General features: G+C 36.8%; 4 protein-coding genes and 3 non-coding genes across 9 annotated transcripts; 4 read left to right on the forward strand and 3 right to left on the reverse strand.

The window, feature by feature from the left end:
• Positions 1-624: 624 nt before the first annotated feature.
• Positions 625-1,647, reverse strand: LOC103442962 (protein SRC2). Its single transcript, XM_008381739.4, has one exon. It carries the CDS (start codon positions 1,645-1,647, stop codon positions 769-771), a length of 879 nt encoding a protein of 292 aa, XP_008379961.1. The 3' UTR covers positions 625-768.
• A 70-nt stretch (positions 1,648-1,717) lies between these two features.
• On the forward strand, positions 1,718-5,815 carry LOC103442968 (rRNA 2'-O-methyltransferase fibrillarin 2-like). Its single transcript, XM_008381750.4, has 7 exons — positions 1,718-2,918; positions 3,350-3,669; positions 3,872-3,967; positions 4,063-4,140; positions 4,231-4,407; positions 5,220-5,288; positions 5,417-5,815. The coding sequence occupies exons 1-7, from the start codon at positions 2,903-2,905 to the stop codon at positions 5,594-5,596; spliced, it is 936 nt and encodes a 311-aa protein (XP_008379972.2). The 5' UTR covers positions 1,718-2,902; the 3' UTR covers positions 5,597-5,815.
• LOC114826859 (small nucleolar RNA snoR60) lies at positions 4,574-4,646 on the forward strand. The gene has a single exon (XR_003775867.1). It is a non-coding gene; the product is annotated as a small nucleolar RNA snoR60 (small nucleolar RNA).
• LOC114826862 (small nucleolar RNA snoR60) lies at positions 4,909-4,981 on the forward strand. The gene has a single exon (XR_003775869.1). It is a non-coding gene; the product is annotated as a small nucleolar RNA snoR60 (small nucleolar RNA).
• Positions 5,816-6,382: 567 nt separating the features above from the next.
• On the forward strand, positions 6,383-9,679 carry LOC103442978 (ATP-dependent helicase BRM-like). Of its 3 annotated transcripts, none has more exons than XM_070820342.1 (4): positions 6,383-6,933; positions 7,766-8,026; positions 8,292-8,546; positions 8,835-9,679. In XM_070820342.1, the coding sequence occupies exons 2-4, from the start codon at positions 7,790-7,792 to the stop codon at positions 8,943-8,945; spliced, it is 603 nt and encodes a 200-aa protein (XP_070676443.1). In that variant the 5' UTR covers positions 6,383-6,933; positions 7,766-7,789; the 3' UTR covers positions 8,946-9,679. The 3 variants fall into 3 exon arrangements, with proteins under 3 accessions (XP_070676443.1, XP_017189956.1, XP_028959847.1); XM_017334467.3 differs by having other exon boundaries at positions 6,431-6,706; XM_029104014.2 differs by having other exon boundaries at positions 6,857-7,675.
• Positions 9,680-9,813: 134 nt separating this feature from the next.
• TRNAL-CAA (transfer RNA leucine (anticodon CAA)) lies at positions 9,814-9,897 on the reverse strand. The gene has a single exon. It is a non-coding gene; the product is annotated as a tRNA-Leu (tRNA).
• Positions 9,898-10,978: 1,081 nt separating this feature from the next.
• Positions 10,979-15,476, reverse strand: LOC103442992 (protein DETOXIFICATION 35-like). Its single transcript, XM_008381776.4, has 7 exons — positions 14,921-15,476; positions 12,471-13,096; positions 12,304-12,360; positions 11,955-12,193; positions 11,638-11,756; positions 11,409-11,495; positions 10,979-11,260 (listed from the first exon to the last, which is right to left on the reverse strand). The coding sequence occupies exons 1-7, from the start codon at positions 15,182-15,184 to the stop codon at positions 11,180-11,182; spliced, it is 1,473 nt and encodes a 490-aa protein (XP_008379998.2). The 5' UTR covers positions 15,185-15,476; the 3' UTR covers positions 10,979-11,179.
• Positions 15,477-23,647: the final 8,171 nt, after the last annotated feature.

Genomic DNA, 23,647 nt, shown 5'->3' on the forward strand with positions numbered 1-23,647 from the left:
TGAGTCCTCGTAGGGTGTCTATATTGTGACAAGAGAACATATCTTGTTCTCTTAATACAAGCCGACTCTAAATAAACGGTAACATATACTAAAAATTGTATTAGCGATGTGATTAATAACTTTTACATTGATAACAACATAGTAAAAAACTTGAATTAATCAACACTCGAAACGAGTTCCGCTCCATTTAAACCCAATCAGACGTTGCATCGGCCATTTTTTAAAAAAAGTTGGGAACGCGATTCGTTACACCAAATATCATAATACAAATTAAATGAAATTTTTTTCTCCAAATAATTGTATTATTATATTTGATATATCGATTAATATTCTAGGCACACTAAAAATCTCTCTTTTGCGAGAATAGTTAATGATGGACTGCCTGCCCTATTGAATTTGCACCTTGATTTGATTCATTTCTGTCTGTTTGTGCTGCATATATGCACAACGCATCCATATTATCTAGATGCTCTGACTGATCCTGTTATTGAAGATTCAATAACACGTTTCTCACACGCATGTTAAAAAAATCACAATTATCCTGACGCACTCGCTTACCCTGTCACGCACATTTTGTCGCATTTTCGAATTGGACTGCCTTTATGTCCCATTCGATTTAGATAATTTTAATTTAAACCACATATTATTTCCATTCCATTTTTCTCAATGCAAAAAAAAAAAAAAAAAACATGCAATTAATTAAAAAGCATGGCCCATGCATGCAAGCCACGCCTCAACTATCGAAACATCGGAAAACAACAAAACAACCTAGAAGTCATCGCCGTCGTCGCCGTCGTACACATCATCCTCCACTTTCTCAGCCACGTCATCCGCAATTTTGTCCTCCACGTAATCAAACCCCTCCGCCAATGCCAGCCCACCCACCGCCCCAGCCACCGCGCCTACCGCCAGTCCCGTCCCCATCCCCCCAAACTTGCTCTTCTTCTCCTCCTGCCCGTACGCCCCCTGCCCGTAGCCCTGCCCCGGCTGTCCGTAACTCCCTTGTCCCATCTGACCGTAGGGAGCGGGCTGACCGTACGGCGGCGCTGGAGCACTGTATTGGTTATACGGATACCCAGAAGGCTGAGGCGCCGCGTAGTAAGGGTTTTGCGGCGGCGGTGGTGCAGGTACGCCGTAAGGTGCCCCATAAGCCGTTGGCGGAGCGGGATATTCCCGAGAGCCAGCTGGCGGCGGGACACCATAAGGAGGAGCGTTGTACGGTTCCGGCGCACGATAGCGCGGCTCCCTGATCGTAACTTTAACGTCAACTTTCCCCTGGGGCCTACCGGATGGTCGCTTGAGCTGAAGTGTGCGGCTGGCGGGCTCGTCGAAGCCCACGTCATCGATGACATCCCGGAGCTTGAGCCGGGCCGACCCAATCAAGGGCTTGGTATCCGGGTCGGATCCGGCGTGCACGATGTCGATGTTGAGAGTGGTGTCGCCGTCAACGGGGCCCGGTAAGGGGATGGTGAGGGTCTCGTCCCAGTAGGGTGACGCGTCGCCCTCCTCATCGACGTGGGAGGAGCATTTGTTCTTGGGGTCCACCCAAACGACGGCGTAGGGCTTCAAGGCGCCGTTTCGCCAGTTGACGTTCTTGAGGTCGCGGGCGGAGGTTAGCTTCAGTTGGACTTCGTGACCGGACGCCATTGATCGGAAATAGAGTTTTTTCGGAAGTGTTTTGCGGGTTGCGTATCTGAATGGACGGTCGTATTTATAGATTGTAAAGGGCAGAATATTTCAGAGGCGAAAGTACCATTCTGCCCTTGTGAATGGTTATTACCGTTTATAGTGGGAGGGTATATTGGTAAACGACAAAATGAGGGTAGGTTTAAGTAATTATCCGGGGGAGAATATAATTAGCTTAGGGACTAAGCACATCTGAGGAGGAAAATGACTATTTTTGGAGAAATTTTTAGTTGTGACGGGAACACGGATGATACAGCACGTGTTTTTATGTAAGTGGTGGAAAATTATAATTTTTAAGTTATTAACCTTTAAACACGCATAACCCACCATTTATATAAGAACACGTGGTGTACTACCTTGTGTGACAATCACACTGAAAAATCTCTCATATTTTTGATAGGGCTATCTGAGGCAGTGTTGTTTGGATACAAATTAAATGCTTTTGCTTAGCAACCTTTTCACTTACTTTTTCATTTTAATTCACGTCATTTGAATTCTGTTAGCGTTTAAAATTAAAAGTTTAATACCACGAGATTTGTCTGTGACTGTAATAGAAACTGATACCAAATAGTCATGTAATGAAATTAAATAAACGTTCGTACGTTATTGGATTGAAACATCGACTGAGTAGTTAGGATTTCATGTGGTACTCTGAAATATATAATACTCCAAGCTCTTTAACCGTTAAATTTTTAATTAAAATATACAAAATAGAAGATTTAATAATTAAAGAAAAAAACTTGAGATATAAGATGCTCTGTAGCATCATAAAACTTTTACTGAGCAGAGGCAAAGTTGAGTGATGACATTTGGTGGATAGGATGTCTTTTGTCGAGAATTTTCCAGATGCTTCAAGACTTCACATTGACTCAGATAGCCTTCCAGATGTTTCATTTAATTGGGCCCCATCTTTGCTCAGCCCAAACCCGTATTCAGCCCACCCGAACGAAAAAGCTTAGAGTCAAGTCGAATCGTGGGCCGAACAAGTTAATATCGAAAAATTGCTTGGCCCATTTAATAATTACCGCAGTTACGCAGAGTTACGCAGCTGGGCGCCTGGGACGGTAATTTCCAACATCAAAACCCTAAACCCTAAAACGCAGACGTTATAAAAGAGCCTTCAGGCTCTATCGGAAGCTCACTGCGCCTCTCTCAAATTTTCTGATAAACCCTAGCAACCAGGTTCCTTCCCGCAGCTCTCTCTACACTTGCAGCGATGGCTCCTCCTCGAGGTAATGGAGAAAAAGAGATTTACCCCTATTAATATTTGTCGTTTGTTTCTTTATAATTTGTGTGAAAGTATGCATTTTTATTTGGGTTTTCGGATATCTGGATATTCTGATTTTTTGTTCTTCATTTTCTGCTGAAAAAATTGTCGATTTTTGATTTTGGGTTTATTTTTTTCCGACAAAATCGCATGAAAGTTTAGTTCTTTAGTATTTACCTTCGTTTTTATGCGCAGTTTCTGTGTTTTTTTTTTACTTTGTGTTGAAGGTTGTTGTTGTTTGGATGTTTTACCAGAAGTTAATGCAGTTTGGTTTATTTTTTCTGTTCCTGCTGTAAAAAGTGTTGATTTTTGTGTTTGGGTTAATTTGGTTTCGACAAAATCAGTTGAGATTTCAGTGTTTTACTTATCTGCGTCGATTTGTTGGGTTTTTTGCAGGTCGTGGCGGTAGTGGAGGATTCAGGGGTGGCAGAGGTGACAGAGGTGGAAGAAGTGGAGGTAGGTCTGGTGGTGGTGGGGGTAGAGGCTTTGACAGAGGTGGTAGTGGCTTTAAGCCCCGTGGTGGACGTAGTGATCGCGGAGGCGGTCGTGGAAGAGGACGTGGCGGGAGAGGTGGAATGAAGGGTGGTAACAAAGTTGTGGTTGAGCCTCACAGGCATGAAGGTGTTTTCATTGGTAAGGGTAAGGAAGATGCTCTTGTTACCAAGAATCTTGTTCCCGGTGAAGCTGTCTACAATGAGAAGAGGATTTCTGTTCAGGTGTGTTTTGTCCATTTTCTGAACTTATTATAATATCTGCTCTGTATCCGTATAAACAAGGATTTAAGCGTTTGTACCTTCAAAAGTATCCGTTTAATTAAGTATCTAGACTAATTGCTTGTGATTTTTATTGTATTTCTTATTATTGTGGTTTGTGAATATAGTCAATAGTCACCTTCTAAATGTGTTTTCCTTCTTTCAGAATGAGGATGGAACAAAGGTTGAATATAGAATTTGGAACCCTTTCCGTTCCAAGTTGGCTGCAGCCATTCTCGGTGGCGTTGATAATATATGGATTGTAAGTCTTGATTTCATGTTTTCTTGCCTTTTGTTTGATCTTTGTTGTCCATCTTTGATTGTTTATATCTCTTTGTTTCTGTGTGTTTAATGTAGAAACCTGGTGCTAAAGTTCTCTACCTCGGGGCTGCTTCTGGTACAACAGTCTCTCATGTGTCTGACATTGTTGGCCCTGTAAGTGTTCTTTCTGATATTGGTTCTTCAAGCTCCTTATTTCCCTCCGACCATAGGTTCTTAGAACTAAACTGCCTGTTGTTTTTGTAGACTGGAGTTGTCTATGCTGTTGAGTTCTCTCATAGAAGTGGCAGAGACTTGGTAAATATGGCGAAGAAGCGCACAAATGTCATACCCATTATTGAAGATGCCAGGCATCCAGCTAAATACCGTATGCTTGTTGGCATGGTTGATGTGATATTCTCTGATGTTGCACAACCTGATCAGGTTTGTTTCTTGCCCTTCATGTCTTCGCTAGTAAAAGAATCTCTTTTTTGCCTATAGTCTTTTTCTTATGGGTTATGAAATATCAAGATTTTCAAAGCGATTACCCGAGTTTGAATTTGTGTTATTTGAAAATCATAACCACTTTGTGTCATTTTCTTATATTCTTTCGCATATGATGAGATATACTCGGATTCCCCTTCACGACAGCATGAATGATGTGAACTCGAGTTTCTGATGCGTACATTGTTCTGTATTGAAATCAAACTCGTTATTTTCTCTTGTTCTGTAAATTCTTTTAGTATTTGTTTATGCTTTTCATTCTTTCAAGTTCTAACGTCTTTTGTTGTACTCGTTCTGATTCTGGTTCTCTATACTGGATATTTTTTTGTGCAATAAAACTTTTAGATGTTATAATTTGGTTTTTTTTTTTTCTAATTTTATCTGTAGTGTCATTTTTCATAATTGTATTTCTAAAAGTTTTTTTCCTTCCTGCAATATATTGAGCATGTGACGAACAACTCGGATTCCCCTTCAAGACAATTATGGGTGATGCAAAGACCGAGTTTCTGATGCTCCTACATATTTGATTTTTGTAATTCAGTTTTTTTTTTTCCTAATGATTTCACCTCACCTCTCCCCTTTTCTCCTCTACTCTTTCATTCTCTGGTGTTGCTGGTAGCCTTAATACCAATGTTTCCGACTGTGTTGGCGTTGGTGTATTTGGCAGAAGTCCTTGAAGGCTTGGCCATAATTAGCCTTTCAAATGTTAATTGCTTCTGAATCATGTTCACTCTGTCAAATTACCTCTGCAGGCTAGGATTGTAGCATTGAATGCATCATATTTTCTGAAAGCTGGAGGCCACTTCGTTATCTCAATCAAGGTTTGTTTTCAGAATTTAGGGTAGACCTTATAAGACATGAGGTCCCTTTTGCTTGTGGCGTAAATTAGATGGTTGGAAATTTTCCTTTTGGCCCGCTCATGGTTTGGTAACTAAAATCTGTTTTTCAGGCCAACTGCATTGATTCAACATCACCCGCGGAAGCAGTGTTCCAATCAGAGGTCAAGAAGCTTCAGGCAGAGCAGTTTAAGCCAGCAGAACAAGTCACACTTGAACCTTTTGAGCGCGACCATGCTTGTGTGGTTGGAGGCTATCGTATGCCAAAGAAGTCGAAAGCTGGTGACGCCTAGAAGTTGTCCAGCATCCTATCCATGATCTGCCTTTCTTGAGGAGGAAGAATGATCTAGTTATAAGTTTTAGAAATGTAAACGTGACGGTGTTCTTCCCTTTTATTTTACCCGGTTACTGGTTAGAAGTTCTAGAAATTGTCCTTCTATGTAGTAGTTCTGAACCGGTGAAACGTTGTAGACATTTTAGTTTTTATATAAGAGTTAAATTTCGTTTGATTATTTAGTGCATTTCATTACTTTTAAAGTTCACAATTGTTGAAGAGAAAAAAAAAAAACTTGAACAGAGCAGAACAAGTACACCTAATTGTGAAATCGAGTCGACCTCGAAGCAAAGCTTTGGTTGGCATTCGATTCAAATGAGTTTATACGACGTGAAGGTTAAACCCTTGCTGATTGCAACTGCAACTGCAGGGTTTCCCGCAATCGCGTCACTGCGGCTGTTGCATGCTTGTAGGGATGCCAGGTCAGCTTTCTCAGCTCTTTCTGCGGCTGTTGCTCCGGCTGCATCCTCGTAGGGATGCCAGGTCTGCTTTCCAAGCCTCTTTCTTGAGCGTTCTTTCGAATGCTTTACCTCCGTTCATAGCATGACATGATCAGTTTTGTTGTCTGTACTGCGAAACAAACTATTGCACTGTGTCTCCACCCGATCCCCCTCTTATGTTTTTTCGAACAGTTATCCGTTCGTGTTGGATATATTCACCGTCTTTATTACATTTTATCTTGACGGGAAAACATTTTGTACCCGTTTAAGCTGCTCCTACGGTTGGGATAGTCTGTCCCGTTGGCTAGACGACATTTAGTTTGTTTACCTGGACAAATAATAACGTCATAACCACATCAAGCATGGAAAGAATCTGCAAGATGTCGTGTGCGTTAGTAGATGTCGAGTACTCGTTGAAAGGGTGAATGCAAGCTAAGCTTCAATCTGTTGAGTACATAGGGCATCTTGAGAGCTTTGAGCAGTCATCACTATAGTGTCGAACAACCCACAAGAGCTTTTCGATCTGTTGATCAATTGAGTTTTTAAGTCCTGGACATGGATCGAGAATGGATCTCAAACTCCTACTGAATTTGAATCGATGAAGAGGTCGAATTCTCAAGTCATTTGAGGTGAGTAAAGAAATTTACGAGTTTTTATCTACCTTATCAGTCTGATATTAATTACAAAATGAATACATTAGATTTTTCATTGAGCTGGTCATTCGATTATGGTGTCTGAATGATCAGATTAACTTACATGATATGCGATGCCTTTTTGAGTTTCGCCTCACCTGCAAGGGCAGGAGGCCGATAGGTTTGACAGCCAGATTCCGGCATTTAAGAGAGTAATTTGATGGGTGAGTTCATTCTTGGTAAATCATATTTAGAAAATTGATGATGAAAACGAGTTTGTAGCTAGAGTTCCGCCCCTACTTCCTCGAAAATCTTGAAAGAGTATCGGAAATTTGTTTTTGGGTACTACTTTTCTCTCTTACGAGTTATGTATCGTGACTTACGTGCTATTCTATATCCCTGTGAATCTAGGAACTTTGATCGCTTGATTTTACCTCACGCTCAGGCATGGTTTGTCCAAGTCGATAACTGAACCCGCTTTTTGAATCTCTTGTATGAATTTGTGTATAGTTTTACTTTCGTGCTGTTTCAGTCTCGGGGGCACATTACCAACTAGTTCTTACCGACTGAGATGGATAGAGATTTGCAATCCCTTCGGGATACCTTTGCTACATTGCAGAGTCTACTTGAAGCCCCTGCGGGAGCAGAACAAATTGACCTCAATGTACCTAGAGAAACAAACGGGCCAATCTTCGATACCCCCTTTTATATTGGAGATTCTGGCTCCTCCTGCTTATCAAGTAACTTCTCTTTGCACGACACTATGGGTGATTTGCTGTCTGCAGAAGGGAGGGAAGCACACATGTGTGGCAGGAAAAGGCGTAAGAATGTTGGAAACTTTATGGACAAGCTGGTTTGAATGGGAATATGGAGGATATGCTGGTTGGACAGAGAAGGGAAGTGGTTAGCAGGAGGAGAGCAAATGCTGTAAAGATTACAGGCTGGGAACCAGATTTGAATGTGAATGTCGGTGATGAAACACATTCGGCCATCAAACTCTTGTCATTGAATCGAATGTTATAAGTTTTCTAATATACATTCTTCTGTTTCTGTCAGTCCTGCGACTTAGGGGAAAGACAAATGCCTGTCCAACATGACTCTCGCAGGGACTATCAACAATCTGGAAAGCGGTTACTTTACCGTGAAGGCGGCCAAAATGACGGTGTTATACCAAATCCTCTGAGTTTGAATAGCGCATTAGGAAACGTGACTGGTGCTGCAACTGTTGCTGTTGAATATTCTGCAGAACGCAGCGTTCTAAACACAAACAGGCCTGCTTCCTCCGGGGCAAGGATGTCTTACACTATACAAACGAAGGTATGTTGATTTGGCTGGAGGACTAATTCTTCTTGATTCTCTCTTTAAATGGATTGTTTTGAAGCTCTACAACTCCATTTCTTTGTAACAGCCTCCATAAATAGTCTCTTGTGTTTTCGTTCTTGTTAGAAATCGATTATTGTTCATTTTCGGTTTAAGCCTTATTTGCATCTACATCATACTCCCGGAAGTAGGATTGTTTGGAAGAAGTGAAAAATGAAATCTAATTAGTGATACTATTATATTTTGAATATATGCTTTGCAGTGCCAGGAGGCACTTAACATGATCAAGAGACTGATAGACGAAAAAGGCCACGAAATCATGCCTTTTTCGCTGAGCGCATGGAGGCAGATCGTGAGCTCCGCTCACAGGATGAATGTATCCGGAACTGATATCCTGAATTTTCAAAAAATTTATCAACGGCTGGATCAAAGAGACTACTATGGAGTTCTAGATTTTGCGGCGGATGTCCAGTTAACGTTTAAATGCTTAGCAGATCAGTATCCGCTCTATTCCCCGGTAACATTTACTTCTCTTTTCTCAGTTTTCCCTTTGAATCTCTGCTCTTAAATTAATCCAAATGATAAGAATAAACATACAGGGTTAGAAACTGAAACTTGTATACACGATTGTTTTAAAGGAAAACTAATGAAAAGGGCTTGAAAACTTTGCGTTTTAACGATAATGACCAAATAAAGGGTAAAGTGAATAATATCAGGATTGACTTTTTAGTGTAAAAATATGATTTTTCATTAAAATAAACAGTACCGAGAGCTTTTCGTTAAAGTTCCCTTGTTTTAACTGCAGATACGGGATGAAGTGCAGAAAGTCGAAGTGTTGTTTTTCGACATCATGAAGAGAATGTTCCCGGATACAGATTTCCAGCAGCTGCAAAACCAAGTTCAAAATCTTGCCTAGCTAGGATCCTTGTCAACTCTGTGCGGAGAGAGCCGGGCCGGGTGAAAGGGCAATCAACTGACAGAAACAAGGACAAAGCAAACAATGACAAAACGAGAGTGTGAAAATCGCTAACCCTTTCTTGTATTCATGTGCGAGATCTCCTACGCAGCTGTTGTTCCGACCTAGGTTTCTTGCACTGTACGGCATCAAGGAGGCCTGTGGGGTGGGGACTGGGGGGTGTTTACTTAGAATGTTAGCTGGGTCAACACTGTGATTGTTAGTTGAGTCAAAACAGACTGATTGATAATTGCTAGGAGAAAGACAAATCAGTTGTCAAACATTTCAAGCTTGTTCGATACAGAAATCAACGTACTTTTCACTCAGAAACTACAAAGATTTGCAGTCTTAAATCGATTGTTCGTTACGTAAAACCAATCAAAGCCGACGTGTTCTTAACGTCGACTACTAATTGATTGGGTTTGAAGGGTTCGAATTTTGCACCAAGGAACTTGCATAGACCATGTCAGATGCCTCCATGTTCTAGAAGACAACGTGCTACTGCATGTACTTTGGCGCCATGAATGCAAGAACAAGACAGGGTGGTCCACAGTTATCTTATGAATTCGTTCACTTTGACTTGTTCCTACTGCCGTTCTATTTTTAGTAAATTGAAACTAAACTTATCTTAATCCTAACTCATTATTGTACTCTCGTTCACATGCTTAAAACAACTACATTTTGATATTCGTAAAGTCGACAGCCCTTTTATTTTTGTTCGATAAAAGTGAAGAGTGGTAGAATTTGAAACCTTCACTCACAAAGCCAAAAAAAGGGAAAAATAAAATGATTAAGAGAAGTAAATACATAAAATGATAAGAAAAAGAAATGTCAGAAGTGGGATTTGAACCCACGCCCTCGTTAGAGGACCAGAACTTGAGTCTGGCGCCTTAGACCACTCGGCCATCCTGACCTTGCTGTTAGCTGAACTTAAGAATAATTTAACTTAATGTGTTTTTAGAAAACCTAGATAACCGAATTTTGATGATTAATGAAAAAAAAGTTACATCTAATTAGGAGGAAATAAACCGAATCCCTTACAATATAAAAAATGAAGATAAGAAATACATGAAAAAGAGAAGGGGACATAAACCTTACCCTTTTAGAAACGAAAACAATAAAAATTCAAAGAAAAGAGGGGGGACATGAAACCTATTCCCTCTAAAGTCGAACCTAATAGTATAAACCTACACAACAGATCTTGCAACAACACAAGGTTAAGAAGAAAAAAAAAAAAAGTAAGACAAACATGTATGCAGAGATGCAATGAAAGAAGTTTAAGAACTTTTCACATACAGAAAAAAAACCTCCGTATTTTCTAATGGGAGAAGGGTATCAAAAGAATAGTGCAACTAAAATTAATAAGAACATAACTAGTGAATAACCGAAGGAATATTTTTTTTCCAATTAAGCTCTTTTTTTGGTCGAATTTTTCCATTTAAGCTCTTGAAGTATGTTTTTTTTTAACTAATTTACTCATTTTATTTACCATATGAGCATATTCGTCTTTTTCATTTTTGTTTCCAAAAAAAGAAAAAAGTCTCTTACATTTGTGGTCAGATTGCTTTTTGAAGCTTGGATTTATCGATTCAGAACCGACAAAAATTTTTGGATTTTTCTGTATAGTAGCTGCAATTATTCAGTTTTACAAATAGACAGCTGAAAGCTAGATTTTTGTAGTCAATTTCCTCCCATCACTCTTTCAATTATTTACAGTAGAGTTTTGGTGCATTGATGCTATAATTACTATTATTCTATCATATGACACGGTAATGTGTTCGTCGCCTTGTACCCATCTTTGAAATTTGAACTTTCTTGTCGCATACTATAGAGTAGTTTAGTATATCGCTTTTTCAAAATACACATTCTTTTTAATCCGTTATTCACTTAGGTACTCGAAATATCTTCAAATAATGTTAACTTTTAGATACGACTATTTCTCAGGTTTAGTATATAGATAATATTGATGATGGAAAGACAAAAAAACAGAACCCTTAAAATTTTATGGGAATTCAGATTAACTTATTGAACTCACAATTGGGAAGTAAAAAACGTCTTTTCCTCTGGCAGGTAATTTCCTGCCTAGAAAGTTACCAAGTTTGGTTTAAAAATTCCAACGCAAAAAGTTACAAGTAAGCAAGGGTGCTTAATTAGGAGATTTTAGGTGCTCAGGAGAAACCATGATCTGAATTTCTTTATACACTAACACCATCTATCTTCTCGTCGCCGTAGTTCTGCCCGGCCCACTTCTTCATCCGGTCTGTTGTTTGTTCAACCTGCCACGAAAAGTTACGATTCAGGTGCTTTTCTAGAAAAACGCTTCTACAATCTAGAAGCGGTGTTAGAAAGCGCTTTTAAACCCTTCCGGGTAGCAATCTCAGAACACGGACTTGGTATAGATGCCCATGAGAGAATTTAACTTACCTCCTTAGTCCAGTTGGTTCTGTAGAGTATAATCACAAGCATCAATGTTTGAAGAGCAGTCCCGCATATCATGCCTCCCCAAATTCCCTACAATGGTGAACAGATTTTGGGACTATGATTGTCGAAGACATTCGAGGGAAAAAAAACCCGAGCTAGCTAAGGTTCGAATGGCTAAAGAACCGATCAGATTACAACATTTAGCAGTGGAATTGAAACCAAAATGTTTTACCTTCACTCCCCAATCTGCTACATAGCCAAGAACGATACCGAGTGGAAGCCCGAAGATGTAGTAAGAACCCAAGTTTATATAAGCCACCAGTCCCTGCCATCCGCCTCCGATGGCAACACCTGAAAGCATGAATCCGGAATAAAAGATTACAAGGGGAAGGGGTCAGAGATGGAGTTGAACATACATGGTGGACTGCTGAAAAAGGCTAAGAGACCGTATGATAACCATTTCGTTTTCAATTCTTAATTTTTTTTGTCAAACTAAAAACTGAAGACTAAAATGGTTATCAAACAGGTTCTAAGTAACTCAATTGTTACCCGAAATAACTGGTTGGACGCTATTGAGAATCATAGTCACTCCGAGAAGAACTGCTAGATTGGAAACAGAATGTTGCAATTCCTTGCTGGTTGTGAACAGGACAGCAAAGTAGTCTTTGGTTATCAAGATCAGAATCATGCAAATGATTCCGAAGAGCAGAGACTGACCAACCGTCACGTAGACTGCATATTTAGCTGTTCTTGGACGTCCCAATCCAAGTTCGTTGGAGACTCGAACACTGAAAATGCACGAAACAAAAATTAAAATCAGGTCCAGGACATCCTTAATTAATGCCTCAAAAGTGTTTCTTGTGTTACAGGATTGCACATATGAATCTTGGGCACTTACCTTATAGCAGCATTGATGCCAATGAACAACATTGCTTCCAAACCGTTGAAATTTAAGCTGAAACATCAATTGATCAAGTAAAAAAACTGAGTAAAGTATCAGAATTCGAGTGGAGAAATGAAGGAAAACCCTTGGTAAAAACTGACGAGGGCGAGTTGTGGCCTTACCAAATAGTGAGCGAATCAATAGCAAGCACGGCATTATTAAGGTGGCCTGTAACAAGAGTTATACTCATCATATACCAAATCTCCAGGCAAAGCATCACGGCCGACTCAAGTGATAGCCGGACAAACGCCCATATGTCTTTGAACGCCAACCAAGAAAACCCTGTCCACCCTTCCTTGCACCAGTTCATTATGTAAATATTTTGAGCAATCACAGTTTCCCAACCTGTCAAGCTAAACGCAATGCCTATACCATAAATACCCCAATCGAACACGTAAACGAATAGAAAAAGCCATCCAATGTGTACAACAAGCGCGATGAATCCAATCCACATAAGCACGAGAACTTTGCTTTGAGACTGAAGGAACTTCTGGGCAGGGAAGTTGAAGGCAAGTGAGAACAACTGCGGTATGCAATATCTAGTGAATGATCCGGCAAGATTAGCCACGTCATCTTCCTGCCCAAGAAGCTTTAAAATCGGGCCGGAGAAGACATAGAGTGGCGTGAGTATAACACAGCTCGTGAACAGAATGATCCATGATCTTTGCATGTAAACGCCGAGCATGTGCACACGTCCGGCCCCGAAAGCTTGGCCACAAAGCGTCTCTAATGCACTCCCCATGCCAAGCTACAAATATTTGTACATAATATGCATTAGCCGGTGTGAACATGTAAACATTTTGCAATTACGCTTGATGCATAATGAAGCTTTTTCTGAGTAGTGATTTTCACACTTCCGTTTTTTTGTTTCGCACTCCTCTCCTTGTTTATATTTCTCGTGCGACAATCACTTTTGTTTACGCAGTTAGAAACAACAGTGCAATGACATGATAAGATATGAGAAGGGATGAACGACTACATTTTCTTTCTTTTTTTTGGTAATGATAAAAAGAAGGTGCCTCAATTTACAGGGGGGGGGGGCGTGAAAAAAGGTGAGAAAAAAAAAGGCCGAACCATGGGAACTCCAAAACTAAAAGGGCAGTACCAATAATAGCAAAAAACAAAACTAACTGTACCCTAAGGTTTCATAATTGGATGAATTTACACTTTTTGTCGTTATGATTTTTTATTTTTATTTTTTTTTACGTAGTGCTAGTGAGACTAAATTTGTAGATAAAATATACAAACTAAATAATGTGTCAACAATAAGAAATGGACACGTTTATCAAACCAATCATTAACTATCATGTCATTAATTGTCTATAATTTTAGTCTCCTGAACGTTATCACTTTCATTTTCTTGTTGAGTAAATTGTAGCAATGGTCCCTAAACTTTAATCAAATTGGAGCAATGGTCCCTCAACTAAAAATCCATTACCATTGGTCCCTCAACTTATCAAAATGTGTAGCTATAGTACTTTTCATCAATTTCTTCAAAATTTTGTCAAAATATGTTATGTTGGAATAACCATTTATATAATTAGGATCCCTCAACTCATCAAAGTGTGTAATTATGGTCTTTTTCGTCAACTACGTAAAAAATTTTGTCAAAACGAGTTATGTTGGAATGACCATTGCTACAATTGGGTTAAAGTTAAGGGACTATTTCTCCAGTTGAATTAAAGTTGAGGGACCAAAGGTAATGGATTTTTAGTTGAGGGACCATAGCTGCACGTTTTGATGAGCTGAAGGACCAATGGTAATGAATTTTTAGTTGAAGGACCATTGCTCCAATTGAGTTAAAGTTAAGGGACCATAGCTACAATTTACTCTTTCTTGTTTCACGGAAATCAACAAGATTACCCTTTTAATTAAATTTACATATTAAAAAATAATTTAACTAGTTTTATGATATTTAAATATAAAACCGTTGAATTATATTTTTTCAAAGAAATTGATTTACCCAGTTTTGTATCATATATTTTCCTCTCACTCTCACGCACACAACCTTTCATCTTTTACTAGATTTTCTCAACTGTGAAAAGAATACGAGATACTTAAAATTTAAGTAAGAAATACCAACAAAATATATATGAAAAATACTAGGGAAACTATGTTTTATATTTAATATATGATAAAATTATTACTAGATAATGATTAAATAATTGTGACATTGAAAAAGAAATAACGTACCTAACAGTATTTAAGAAAAGAAGAAAAGTAATGCAGAAAAATGCAAAAGCAAAGGGTCAAGTTAAAATTAAACAGAAAAAAACACGGGCAGCTAGAAATTTCAACCAGAGAAACACATATAAAAATATATCATAAATCTAAAGAAGATCTATTTTTTTTTCTTTTTTTTTTCTGAAATAAAAGTTTAAAAACATAAAACGACACCCGCATTGGATGTTTCCGAAATGCGAAAAAATAAGCGCAGACCTGAGTTTACGGTCTTCTACATCCAAGTTAATTAATGTTTCTCCCCGTCAATTAAATTAATTTAGAATCGAATACCGAATTTAAAATTAATTAATATATAAATGAAAACTGAAAATTATGAAAAGGAAATTACCATGAAACCGAATGAGAAGGTGCTGATGACGGAGAGAGAGATGGAGACGGCGGAGAGCTCTAGGTTTCCGAGATGGCCGACAAACATGGTGGAAGCAGTGTTGGTTCCATAGTTGCAGATGATAGTGAAGGCGATGGGCCCTGCAATCTTCCACAGCTTCTTGGTTTCAGTCCACGCCACCGACCGAGCATCCTTGAAGCTCCTCACCGGCTCGTAGTCATGGAACTCGCCGTCGCTCACTCCGTGAAGCAGTGGCGTCTCCATTTGCGTATGTGGTTGTTGCAGGGACGCGTGTGCGGCCCTGAAGAATTTGGAGGTGGCTGCCCACCGGAGAAGATGGCTGTTTTGTGTTTTTTGGCTTTTGGTTTGGTTTAGGTTTGGTAGTGGAAAATGGAAGTGCAAAGTTTTGAGGTTTCTGTGTTACTTTTATAAACTTGAGAGCTGCACGCTTTACATGTTGCTCTGGTTTTGACTTTTACTCTTTACTTTGACACTACAACAAATTTTTTCTTTGGAAAAAATGTGAAACAATTTTTTTGTTCTTCTAGATAGAGATATTTTTCAATGAAACGCCTTATGTTATTATATAAATAGAGGTAAGTTGTTTTTACAAGTATTTTTTTACTTATACTTTGGATGCGGTCCCTAACTATCAATATTCTTTAATCAAAACCTTGTTAGTTTTTAGTTTTTGATTGAGGTCCCTAACATTAATGTAATAATGTAAGTTACTATATTTTTTAAATTAAAAATTAAAAATTGAAATTTGTAATTGTTTATATTAATGAGATTTTAAATAAAACCCATAATTTATGTGATTAAAAATAATAAAATATAAATTATACTCTCTATTATATTGTGTGTGTGTGTGTACATATATGTATGGGTACATTAACCAAAATTAACAAAAAAAGTTATTGTACCAAAACATGGATACATTCTCAAATCAACGAAAAAGAATGTACCCATATAAGTTTAAACATGGATTAAAAAATTTGAATGGATTTTATATTAAAAAAAAGGCTACATTTTACATATAACAAATTGATATATTTGAGAATGGGTACATTTAAGATTAAAAAAATAGAAAAATTATATGAATGGGTACATTTAAGATTAAAAATTGAGAATCTTTATATATATAAACTAATAGGTACAAACTTAATTTAATTTAATTTTTTATTATTTTGGAAATGTTTGAATTGAAAATTAATTAGAAGTTTAATAGAGGTGTGAGTATTAAACCCTAAATTAATTACTAATTTTTATATTAAAAAATTATATAATAAACATGTAAATTCATTATCACATTAATGCTAGGGACATGAATCAAAATTTGATAACTAATAAGGTCTTAGTTAATAAACAGTAAGAACTAGGGACCGGATACTAATTTTTCCTAATTACAATTTACCATAACAAAAACATGTGCTCTCGTATTGCACTCCTAGATAATTATTATGTTTACATTCATTCAATTGTAATTGACAAATTTTTATTTATTAATATTTTTTTTTAACAAACGATATTATCTACATGAATGTAATATTTTATAATGTTAGCCATTTTATGTTGTTTAACGAATTTTTATTGATTATTAGAATCATATTGTTTGCCATTTTATGTTTTTAGTATAATATTTTATAAAATATTAACATGATAATTAATGTTAAATTGTGAAGTGACAAAGAAATCATATAAAGAGTCTCACTATGAGAAAATGTCCTTAACATTTATCCTAAATTTTTATTGTTACTATTGTTATATTATTATACCATCAGATAAGATATTGCTTAAATCCAATACTTCGAGATACGTTTTGCTTTATCTATATACAGAGCCTCCCAAAATCTAAACTACTGAGATTTCGTTTATCTATATACAGAGCCTCCCAAAATCTAAACTACTGAGATTTCGTTTAAAATAATTAAAGATAAAAATATCTCTTGGTGAATGTAAAACATACATACATATAAATATATACACACACACATACATGTATATATATATATATATATACACGCCCTTTAAGGGAAGAGATCCCTATTTTTTCAAAATATATACATACACACACGTACATGTATATACACACACATACATACATATATATATATATATATATATATATATATAGACACATGCCCTTTAAGGGAAGGGAAGGGATTCCTATTTTTCAAAAAAATGGGGACACCCTCTTGACCATTAAATTTGACTTTAATGAAATTATGTGGCTGAAATTAAATCACAGGCTACAGAATCTCAACCATAGAATTTTATTAAAGTCAAATCTAACGGTCAAGATGATGCCCTCATTTTTTTTGAAAATTGGGGATCCCTTCCCTTTTCATATATATATATATATATATATATATATATATATATATATATATATATACACGCCCTTTAAGGGAAGAGATCCCTATTTTTTCAAAATATATACATACACACACGTACATGTATATACACATACATACATATATATATATATATATATATATATATATATAGACACATGCCCTTTAAGGGAAGGGAAGGGATTCCTATTTTTCAAAAAAATGGGGACACCCTCTTGACCATTAAATTTGACTTTAATGAAATTATGTGGCTGAAATTAAATCACAGGCTACAGAATCTCAACCACAGAATTTTATTAAAGTCAAATCTAACGGTCAAGATGATGCCCTCATTTTTTTTGAAAACTGGGGATCCCTTCCCTTTTCATATATATATATATATAGGAATTGCTTAAGGGGAGGGATCCCCATTTTTTTCAAAAAAATGGGGACACGCTCCCCACCGTTGGATTTGAATTAAATGAAATCCTGTGGTTGAGATTCTATGACCTGTGTTTTAATCTCAACCACACAATTTCATTAAAGTCAATATAACGGTGGGGAGCGTGTCCCCATTTTTTTTGAAAAAATGGGGATCCCTCCCCTTAAGCTCCATGTATATATATATATATATATATATATATATATATATATATATATTAATAGAACTCTAGTTGTCAACTAAAAGAGGGTGAAAAACTATTTAGTGTTCTATCACAACAAAAAAGTTTAAATTTTTTTTCTGTTTTTAATTTAAGCATCACCTCACTCCCTCTCTCCCAACTCCCACCTTCTCTCTCACTCTCTTTCTCTCTCATTCAATTTTTAAAATAAAAATAAAAAATTTCACACACACTTTGTGTGTGGGCATATACTAGTATAATCTATCGAAGCTATCTAATCAAGTTTTATGTGCAGATTTTTTATGTTGGCATGCCTAATAACCCCCTTCCTTGTAAAATTCGACAACTTAACCCACTAATGTTATCGTTTGTAAAACAAATGGAGATTTAATCAAATTAATCAGCTACCTAATGCTTCAATGGGTTAGGTCTCCGCAGACCATGTCATATACTATTTAATTTATAATTTGGTTAATGGAGAAAAGTTTCAATGTGATAGGAACACCGTTCGGTACGTCAAGTGTTATAATACAAGTATTCAACCCTTATATTTATGACATTTGATGTAACCGTCTATGTTTTTGGCACACTAAAAACCTCTTACGGTTACTGGTGTTCATTTTTCTCCATCTTAATTGGTCATGCATGGGTAACGTTGACATGTGGTTAACTTTTATTGGTGCATGCGACAAGTACTCACAAATTAGTTTCCATAATTTGTGAGACATTAGCTCCACCAAGTCAATTTTTGGGTTGAAAAAATAATCCCAAGTAAAATTACATCACTTACCATATAATATGATTGTGGCCTAAAGAGCTAAAACTTGAAACTAATCAGGCACGTCTCATGACCTAAATATGTCACATAACAAATTATTCAACCCTTATATTTATGACATTTGATGTAACCGTCTATGTTTTTGGCACACTAAAAACCTCTTACGGTTACTGGTGTTCATTTTTCTCCATCTTAATTGGTCATGCATGGGTAACGTTGACATGTGGTTAACTTTTATTGGTGCATGCGACAAGTACTTACAAATTAGTTTCCATAATTTGTGAGACATTAGCTCCACCAAGTCAATTTTTGGGTTGAAAAAATAATCCCAAGTAAAATTACATCACTTACCATATAATATGATTGTGGCCTAAAGAGCTAAAACTTGAAACTAATCAGGCACGTCTCATGACCTAAATATGTCACATAACAATATTCCTTCTTGGTAATCGTCATTAGATTTTGAATAATCATGAATTAACCTTCAGACCAACTAATTTTTCATCTCATGGTACTCATGATCTTAATATTAGAAGAGTTTTCAAGTTCGAATCTTCACACTTTCAATAATAAAACATAAAAACTCAAACCAGTGTCGACCACAAATATTTGAGTCGAATAATCCACCACACAATCACCTAATGTAGTAAGTGAACCATAAAGTTATTGTCATTTGTGTATTATCTTTCACTTATATTAAAAAAAAAAAAAAAAAAAAAAGCGTGACCTCACGCCCTACGTACTCCCCCTACCTACCAATCGTTCGTAAGACTTGAAGTTTTCATCTCAAAGAATGGACTGTTAGGAATAAATTGGACTACCAATACCATCACAATCCATTATGCGATGCGATGCGAAGCAACGTAGTTACTCTTTGTACCAGTTGTGAATGGTCCACGTATACGTAGGTTGGTTTTATAATTTGCACAAGATCGCTAGCATTACCTTCGGTCTTCGACTCGGTGGAGTTTCAGAGGTAAAAAAGGGAGGACAAGGTTGGTAATATCATCGGTGCTTACTAGTCCACGCCTCCCCTGCTAAAACACTGTTTATTTGCTGACAGATACTGGTTATTAACTTATTAATTGGAATCAGTTACGCCAACCATTGTTTAGCTAAGTTGTGTGGTGTGATGGTGTTGAATGAAGTTCCGTTTGATATTTTATTCAGGACGTCATTTTTCACGATTATATTTGTATGAGTTTCAGTTTAATGTATCGTCTTCGTATCAAAGTATAAGATATTTGCTGATTGACATATGGGTTATAATGCTTAATCATTCCTTATTAATTTGAATCAGCTACACCTAGCGCTATAATATGTATTTCTGTTTATTTTTTATTACAAGTGATATTATAACATACTCTAAGCTACATTAAAAAAAGAGAATTGTTTGAACCTGAGACGAAGTGAATTGAAAAGAATTTTTTATCCAACAGAGCCATCTACCATTTGCCTCCGTCTCTCATCGTTGGAAACATTGTTTTAAAATTTTGAGCCGAACAACTTGAGAATTCCTAGCCATTAATGGATGATTTTATTCCAGAAAATTAAGGAATATTGTTATACAACCAACGTACTCTTTTGGACCAACTTATGTTAGAATTTGTTGTAGCCATTACTGCCAATGCCAATAGTCATAAGAAATAAAATTCGATTTCCGCGAAACATAATAGTCGTTGTTCAGAAGGTAATCGAACACTTGACTTCAAATTTATGAATAAATACGTACTACTAAACTTATTGTTCTAAAAATTCTTCCCTAACGCCGTCTAGACCCTGCCTAGGCCTGAGCGCTAGGTGGCTGGCCACCGCCCCGATTAGTTCCTAGGCATTTGAAAATTAAGAAAGTTCGCCTAGACTCTCATAGGCGTCCTCCTCGTCCGCCACCTAGCCCGCCTAAACCTGCCTAGGCATCGTTTAGGTCTCAACTCTCACTTAGATAGAAAATCGACAACTGTTATTTTGCATTTTATTTTTTTAATAAATGTAAGAGACTTGTTGAATACTCATTATATACTTGCTCTCATATTTTCAATATATTCTAATACTTTATAACTTATATGTCATTTTATTTTGTAATTTATGTATACAATTACGTGTTTTTTAAGTAGAAATATGCACTTGTTTTTACAATATATATAATAAATTTACTTAAATTCGTCTAGTCCACCTAAACGCTAGGTCCCAGTCCGTTGCCCGACTAGCGCCTAACGTCTTTTAAAACCTTGCTTAAACTATAAACTCCTTACTGCAAAGAATAAAAAATATGGATAAAATAAAACCCTCAAAATCACCCTCGACTCAAAATAAGATTGGTTTTCTTTCAAATTTTTATTGTTGCTTCAATATCTCAATTTTAATAATGAAATCGTTATTTTGTTTTCCCTGAAAAGTTATTTTGATTTTTGGGTCCACTTTGTGAAATCTACATTCTGATATTGTGACCCTACATCTGTTATTTTCTCACCCTTTGAGTCAGATCCTGCACGGGATGTAATATTGTTGTAATTAGGAGGCAAAAGGAAAGAACATAATGAACATTTCCGCTGCCAATAGAATCGAAACCTTTTGGTGAAGATCGTTATAAAAAATAAAAATAAAAAATAAAAAGAAGATTTTACACCCATTGTCATGTGCATGCAATTAAATTATAAATTAAATTAGTAGTAGCCGCATAGATTCTTTGGACCATGTTTGTACAAGATTCAGCCCAACACGCATAGTGCTAGTGGATTTTACACACTCAGGAGTCAAGAAACAAACAAGAAGATTTTGTTATTGTGGGAAAGTTCATAGTTTCTCGTAGTACTGGTAACCGCATAATGTCTTCAAGGTGAACGACTTGGGATCAATGAAACAAGGTAAGCTAAGTCGGATGAAAAATAGAGTTGACCTAAAGAAAGGGATTGGCTCTCAAGAAATGGAGACAGATGTCTTAGCTCGGAATCTGTGTGCCGTCTCATCGTGACCTTTTCGTTATTTTTGGTCGGACTAGATGGGAGAGTGGAGGCAGAAAGCCTCAACTTTGACCACAATGAGAAGTGAATGTTGAAGAAGTACATAAAACATTGGCAAATAAAGCCTCACTCTGCCCAAAATATACCGATACAAAAGCATGAGTACAATGCAACGCAGTCACTCTTTGTACCAGTTGTGAATGGTCCATGTACGTAGGTTTTATAATTACACAAGAATCTGCCAGCATTACCTTCGAGTCTTCGATCGACTTAGTAGATTTTCACTGGGAAAAAGGAAAAACAAGGTTGGTAGTATCATTGGTGTTTAGTTATCCACGTCTCCTCTGTTTATTAATTTGAATCAATTACACTAACCATTGTTTAGCGAAGTTGGTGGTGGGATGGTGTGGAATGAACTTCCATTTGATCTTATTCAGGACGTCATCTTTCACAACTATATTTGTAAGCGCCATAATTTTTTTTTTTTTTTTGTTTTCCTCACATTACTTTTGAAATTATACGCAATATTATTACTCAAGATAATTAGATGAATTTTATTTTAAACACATGGAGAGTATAAAATCACAGAGTAGACTGGTAAAGCCATTGCCTTCCAGATTCCGAAAGGAAAATCTCTATTCTGTTATGTCGTACCGCCGAGGGTTTTTATTTTTTTTTATTTTTTATTTTAAAGGAGAATTGTTTGAACCTAAAACACAATAGATTGAAGAGAAATTTTTTTATCCAACTAGCAATCTACCACTTTCTTTCGTGGACCATCATTAGAAACATTGTTTTAAAAGTTTGGGCTGAGTAATATTGTTATGAGAAATTCTAAAAAGACTCTCTTAAAAGTGGGACTATTCATATACTTTCTATATCTCATGTTTTGACATAATATTTTATAGGGTTAAACTTTGTTTACTACTCTTATGTTTCGCGGTTTTCAACATTTAGTAAAGTTTTTTTTATTCTAGAGTCATACCTAAAGTGTTAATTTTAAGACAGTCTCATACATCCGTTAGTCAAACTGTTAATTCTCCCGTTAAGTGATGATGTGGCGCCCATATGAACAATGATTGGATGCCATGTGTCATTAAAAATATTAAAATAATTAATTAAATAAAAGTTAAAAAAAAAACCATCCCTTCTCCTCCTCCCCCCCCCCCAAAACCCAGAAGAAGAAGAAAAAAAAAAGAATTTGCAACCCAGAAGAAGAAGAAGGAAGAAAAGAAGAAAAAAAAAAAACCGAATTTGCAACCTAGAAGAAAAAGAAAAAAACCCCATCCCTTCTTCCCCCGCACCCCCAACCCAGAAGAAGAAGAAGAAGGCAGGTGGGTCGCCGGGGGGGGGGGGGGGGAGGGGGACGAACTGGGTTTGGGCTGCTGTTATTTTTCTTCTTCTTCTGAGTTGCAGATTCGGTTTTTTTTTTTTTTTTTTTTTTTTTCTGGGTTGGCGGAGGCGGGGGGAGAAGGGATGGTTTTTTTTGTTTTTTTTTTTAACTTTTATTTAATTAACTATTTTAATACTTTTAATGACATGTGGTGTCCAGTCATTGTCCAGATGAGCGCCGCGTCATCACTTAACGGAAGAATTAACAGTTTGACTAACGGATGTATGAGACTATCCCAAAATTAACACTTTAGGTATGACTCTGGGACGAAAAAAACTTGATGTACTAAATGTTGAAAACCACGAAACATGAGGATAGTAAACAGAGTTTAACCCTATTTTATAAATTAACTTTACACTATGAAATGACTAGTCCATAAAGAGTCTCACTTTGAAAACCTCCTTAGCATTTCTCGTTAGTTATACAACGTCCTACCTTGTACTCTTTTGGCCCAACTTATTAATGAATGTTATAATTCGTTGTAATGTTAGTTATACAACGTCCTACCTTGTACTCTTTTGGCCCAACTTATTAATGAATGTTATAATTCGTTGTAGCCACTTCTGCCAAAGCCAATAGTCATAAGAAACAGAGTTCGTCTTTTGCGAAACACAATAGCCACTGTTCACGAGGGAATCAA

This window comes from Malus domestica, chromosome 01 (genome assembly GCF_042453785.1).
Source record: "Malus domestica chromosome 01, GDT2T_hap1".
Lineage (NCBI taxonomy): Eukaryota > Viridiplantae > Streptophyta > Magnoliopsida > Rosales > Rosaceae > Malus > Malus domestica.

What these genes read in the sequence shown, in the direction of transcription:
- LOC103442962 (XM_008381739.4), bottom strand. Translation starts at nt 1,647, where the DNA reads ATGGCGTCCGGTCACGAAGTCCAACTGAAGCTAACCTCCGCCCGCGAC.
- LOC103442968 (XM_008381750.4), top strand. An exon ending in AGAAGAGGATTTCTGTTCAG is followed by an intron (nt 3,670 to 3,871) that starts GTGTGTTTTGTC and finishes TCCTTCTTTCAG; the next exon opens with AATGAGGATGGAACAAAGGT. An exon ending in GCGTTGATAATATATGGATT is followed by an intron (nt 3,968 to 4,062) that starts GTAAGTCTTGAT and finishes TGTTTAATGTAG; the next exon opens with AAACCTGGTGCTAAAGTTCT.
- LOC103442978 (XM_029104014.2), top strand. Translation starts at nt 7,577, where the DNA reads ATGGAGGATATGCTGGTTGGACAGAGAAGGGAAGTGGTTAGCAGGAGG. An exon ending in CTTACACTATACAAACGAAG is followed by an intron (nt 8,027 to 8,291) that starts GTATGTTGATTT and finishes TATGCTTTGCAG; the next exon opens with TGCCAGGAGGCACTTAACAT. An exon ending in AGTATCCGCTCTATTCCCCG is followed by an intron (nt 8,547 to 8,834) that starts GTAACATTTACT and finishes TTTTAACTGCAG; the next exon opens with ATACGGGATGAAGTGCAGAA.
- LOC103442992 (XM_008381776.4), bottom strand. Translation starts at nt 15,184, where the DNA reads ATGGAGACGCCACTGCTTCACGGAGTGAGCGACGGCGAGTTCCATGAC. An exon ending in ATTGATTCGCTCACTATTTG is followed by an intron (nt 12,361 to 12,470) that starts GTAAGGCCACAA and finishes TTGATGTTTCAG; the next exon opens with CTTAAATTTCAACGGTTTGG. An exon ending in GAACCAACTGGACTAAGGAG is followed by an intron (nt 11,261 to 11,408) that starts GTAAGTTAAATT and finishes TTTTCGTGGCAG; the next exon opens with GTTGAACAAACAACAGACCG.